The following is a 5167-nucleotide window of genomic DNA, read 5'->3' on the forward strand; positions in this document are numbered from 1 at the left end:
TGTTATGATTCTGTCTTCCGTGTTCCATGTTTTATTACGAATCTGTGTGCTTTCCTTTGCTTTCTCTGTTTTATATTACTTATGGGTGCCGTATTTATGATATGTAATCTGCTTTTGTGCTTTACTATGTGTTTGTGTGGTATCTCGTGTCTTGAGCCGGGGGTCTATCGGAAATAGCCTTTCTACTTCATCAGAGGTAGAGGTATGGACTGCGTACATCTTACCCCCCCAGACCCCACTAGGTGGGAATACACTGGGTTTGTTATTGTTGTTGATATGCTAAAGGCCTAAGAAGATTATGTCATAGAGAGAATCACTTACTCCGAACAGTTGTGTGAACAACGAATGGATAACACTCTCTTAACGAATAGATTTTATCCAAATTCTCCTCCACAAACACAAATGATTCTCCAGAACATCTCTTTAGTTGATTGTCATTTTATTTTTGCAGAACACAGAAGAAAAATTCCAAAAGACAATCTTGAATGAAACAATTGTGAGATTATCCAGTGGAATTGGCATCATTCAGGTAACTAGTGCCTTCTCTTTTATCCCAGAACTAGTGTCTTCTCTTTTATCCCAGAAAATCTGTTATTGAGAAGAACTGAGAGTCATATAGAGACATCTTGTGTGCACCAAGAACTTAACTGATGTGAAAGAGAAAAATGTGCATCTAAGAAATGTGCCATGATGTTCACTATAACTTCTTGTTTGTAATAAGGAGTGAAAGTTTATTGATTGATTTTATACTATATTTATATGTAGCCAAGTGATGCGGCTAGTGGACCCATTTTGCCCATGGATGCAAGGAGATCACGTGATGATAATGATCCTACTGACATTTTTTGATTTCGTTGCATTTGTCTTAGATATTAAATTATGATGATGTAATTGTGTAGTTGGAGTAAATCTTAGAATATTGAAGGTTTTGTGTTTAAATTTGATTTTGAAGTTTGAAGATACTAGTTAATGTTGAAAATTTGGAGTTTGAAGATGTTACCGTTGAAAATTTAATTTTGAAGTTTAATGTTCAATGTATTTTTGATATTTTTGTCAATTACAATATTTAATTACTCGTGTTGTATTAATGATATATGAATTGAACAAATATTGGATTGTAGGTTATGCCTAAAGGAACAATTTAATTTGAACTAAAATTAGAATCTATAATTAGTTATTGAAAATTGATGGATCCTACTAAATTTAAAAAAAATGATAAAATAACTGCGGAGATTTTAATCCCCGCAAGTTTAAATAAAAATTTATTATAAAAAAGAATTAAATTTAGAAAAACGAGGGTCAATAATAACCGCCGCAAATTAATTACGGGGTTCGTAACTGCCGTAAAATAGCCGCCGCAAATTAATTATGGGGGTCGAAAAAAAATCGCCGCAAATTATTTGTGACGTTTCGTATTGTGGGAGTTTTGAAAACTGCCGAAATTATAATTAACCCCCGCAATTTGACCGCTTTTTTGTAGGGAGGGGTTTGAGTCCCTAAATATGAAATTGAATTGCGATTGAACTAAAGTTTGGTGTAAGAATGCTAATGAAGAATTAATGGTTTGGTAAAGGTCTTGATGACCCCAATTTGACTTGAATAGTGCTTGAAGCTAAGGCATTGGCCTATCAAAGTGATTGATTGATAAATGGTTCATGAAGACCTTATGGTTATGTATGGCATTGAAGTGTTGCCTTGAAGGTTTGAATTGGCTAAGTGGGTTAGAGTCTTTGAATATTGAATTAAGTAGATGTGAATGCATGGACAAAGGGTTAGAGTCTCAATATCGACTAGTAATGGACATGATGGCTTGTGGTTAGAGTCCACTTGCTTAAAAAAACGATTTGTGGTTAAAGTCCACTTGCTTAATAAGATGGCTTGTGGTTAGAGTCCACTTGTCTAATAAAACGACTTGTGGTTAGAGTCCACTTACTTAATAAAATGACTTGTGATTAGAGTCCACTTGCTTATTAAGACGACTTGAGGTTAGAGTCCTCTTGGTTGATATAATTGGGAAGTTCAAACTTCCAAATCTACATAAGTGGAAGGTTAGAGTACTCCACCTCATGTATCATGATTGGGTGCTTCAAAATGCATGCTAAGGTGCTTCAAAATGCATGCTAAGCTTCCTTCCCTTTTTGGCACTTTGTGTATCTATATATCTACATATATGCCTATGTATATAAATGTTATTGTATGTGATGGTTTGATTGGGTTTTGAATGATGACACTATTTTATCCTTATCCTTGAGTTACATGCAAGCGCTCCAACCGCTAACGTCTTCGGACACTGTCATCTCCAGATGACACAGGGGCCAGAGCTTCTTCTTCTTTTTCTGCCCAGTGACCAGGTATTCGAGCGGATCATGTGTTGACTTTAAAGTGGTAAGTTTTCAAACTTCGGAAGGCATACATTTCAGGATCTTTTTATCTTATGTCATAGACTTGTACTAGACTTGGTTTTGGCTATTGTCGAGGGCTTGTCCCGACATATTATAGACATCGAATTTGTAGAGGTTTTATGGATGATTGTGGACTTGGGCATGTTGATTTAGTATGTTGATATTAATGGATTGATTAGACACTTCTTAAGTTATGATTATTAGTCTTGTTTTCGCTATCTTATTATATGGTAGGGATTCACCCCACACTTATGGATTGATGTGATGGTTGGGTTAGGTAAAAATAGGAGATCAATGGTCCTTATTGGGCTCGAGATGCCCACATGACAAGGCCCGATTTTGAGTCGTGTCACCAAAGGTCCAAGTCGAAACAAAAACATCTAGCTAAGTGGGACTCTAACCCCTTAGCCAATAGGTCTCTGAATTTCCAAGTTAAAACCATTCCATGGCCATCAAAACCTTTCCAAAGCCATTTTAGCCATTTATGCATGGCATTATTTTAGAGTAGTAGAACAAGCCAAATAATTGTCCACATTCCTAAACCAATCATGCAAGTGGGTTGAGATTCTCATCAATTTTAATACAAAAAACTCTATTATTTGGGGAAATCCACAATCCGTATTCCATCACCATGCCCATGCACCCTAATGGGTTTACAAACCATCAATTCAAAGCATAATTATTCCATAACATACATGGGAAAAGCATTTACACAATTTTCATCCAAACCCCTCAAACCATCATTCGAAACCCACATCAAAATCATGTGAATACCAAATCAATTCATGCTATAATTTAAAATGCAAGTTTAGGGAGAGAGATACATATCTTAATCACCAAGAAATTTAGAGAAGAAACCACCCTTGATCCCTAAAAGACCAAATCATAAAACCCTAGCTTTGTCTTTTAATGAGAAATTTAATTGAAGAGAGGAGAGAAATTGTTTGAGTAATGAGAAGTTATAGGGTCCCTTAGGGTATTTTAGGTCGTGGGTCCCTATTGGGGAAAGAGGGAAATGTTCAAAGTTTCCCTACAAAAATTACAAAGAACTGTCGTCAGTCGTTATGCGCGACCTTACAACTTATAGGGTCACCTTACGACCCTCCACCATGACTCGTGGTCTAGTCATTGACTTAGAGCGTCCTCAATGGTCAGGTCACTAGTCACACCCTATGAATCATGACCAAACTATACGACTCGTATGGTCATAGTCATGACCACCCTACGATTCACGCTCTAGGACTCCTAATGAGTCTTTACGACTCATTTGGTGCAAGTCGTGATCTCAATAGAAACTTAAGAAAATCCTGCATAACCTACTAGTCAGGCTACAATCGACACCCTAAGACTCGTGAGGAGTCTTCCAGACTCATCACGAAAGTCGTTACCTAGGCAGTGAGCCAAAATCAAGGAATATTTCAAAGACCAAAATACGGGGTGTGACAATTTTCCTTAAGCAGTCATAGTTCATGTCTAAGACCACTACTGACACTGGAGTAAAGTTTACTGTTTTACTAAGTAAAGGTTCAATGCATAACACACCTTCATTATTCATAATAGTCTATCTTCAATTAATTTTGTGAAATGCTCTCTTAATTGAATATTAAAATGAGTGGAAGACTTTTGGTGCATTTTAATGTTAAAAGTAAAATGCATGATAATTTGTGGACATTATAAAGTAGAGAAAGTGGTGATCAATATTTTGTGATAACTCTTGTAACACCTTACTTTATTCATCCATAATTCTACCACTTAGTATCTCTTTACTCTCATTATTTTTGTGTATTTAATATCATGAGTTAGTGGTAAGAATGTGGGTTTTGATTCTTTAATTGTTGGATTAACTTGGCCATGTACATTCCTGTAACCTAAATGACCATTAGTTTTTGTAACATCTCACTCATTATTCTACCTCTTTATGTCATTTAACTTATGTAACAACTAAACATTCATCTTTCTCACTTAATATTCTTCTACTCCCTCAATTATTAAATAAAAGAAATATACACCTATATAAAGGGTGCCTTCTTTCTTTGTGTACTAAGAAGAAAAGAGATGAGCTGTAGTATATTGTGAGGTGTAAGGAAAAGATGATAAAGGTGGGAACTATTATTATGTGTAGTAGTGAAAGAAAAAGTTGAGACATAGAAAATATTACAAGTCTTCAACTTTATTCACTATACAAAAGAGAGTAATTATATTAGTGAAAGAGAGAGTTCAGACAAAGATCATTCTAAGTTTTTAACTATACTTACTATACAAAAGGAGAGTTTTAATATGTTGAACGAAGGTGCTCTTATGGTGGAGCTTTGGACTCTTCAATTAATCCGGAATCGCTTGAGTTGTACATCGTTGATGGACAGTTGTATCCTGAAGGGAACAAGTCACAAGATATACTTCTAAATCGGTGTAGATTATATCACAGTGGGCTTGAATCTCTTTAAAGAGAGCGAAATATCTGTGCCTCGGCTATGGAGAAAATTATCTTATTTCTTCATAATTTTTGTGTAGGGGGGTGCGCGGATTTAATAGGTATAATAGATTCAGTAGGTTTCTAGTGAATCTATTTTTATTAGTGCGTGGATATTTTGTTTCAATATCTTTTAATAATTTACTTTTTTCATAAGATATATTCATTAAATTTTTTATCCTGTAGTAATTGCAGAGTTACAAATTTCTGTATAATAATTTATCCTATCTGTGCTATAATGTATATCTAATTCTAGATTTTCAATGTTATTTATTATCTTATGTTGTTCTTCTCG

The 5167-nt window shown here is 35.0% G+C and overlaps 1 protein-coding gene across 1 annotated transcript in view; it reads left to right on the forward strand.

Annotated features, from left to right (window-relative positions):
* The window catches only part of LOC124899486 (chaperonin 60 subunit beta 4, chloroplastic-like), a 5292-nt gene extending 4443 nt beyond the window's left edge, over positions 1-849 (forward strand). The window contains exons 3-4 of the mRNA XM_047414379.1: positions 452-529; positions 766-849. Coding sequence (XP_047270335.1) covers positions 452-529; positions 766-849 — 162 coding nt within the window. The remainder of the gene's footprint in view (positions 1-451; positions 530-765) is intronic.
* Positions 850-5167: the final 4318 nt, after the last annotated feature.

Source organism: Capsicum annuum, chromosome 6, assembly GCF_002878395.1.
Source record: "Capsicum annuum cultivar UCD-10X-F1 chromosome 6, UCD10Xv1.1, whole genome shotgun sequence".
In the NCBI taxonomy this organism is placed as follows: domain Eukaryota; kingdom Viridiplantae; phylum Streptophyta; class Magnoliopsida; order Solanales; family Solanaceae; genus Capsicum; species Capsicum annuum.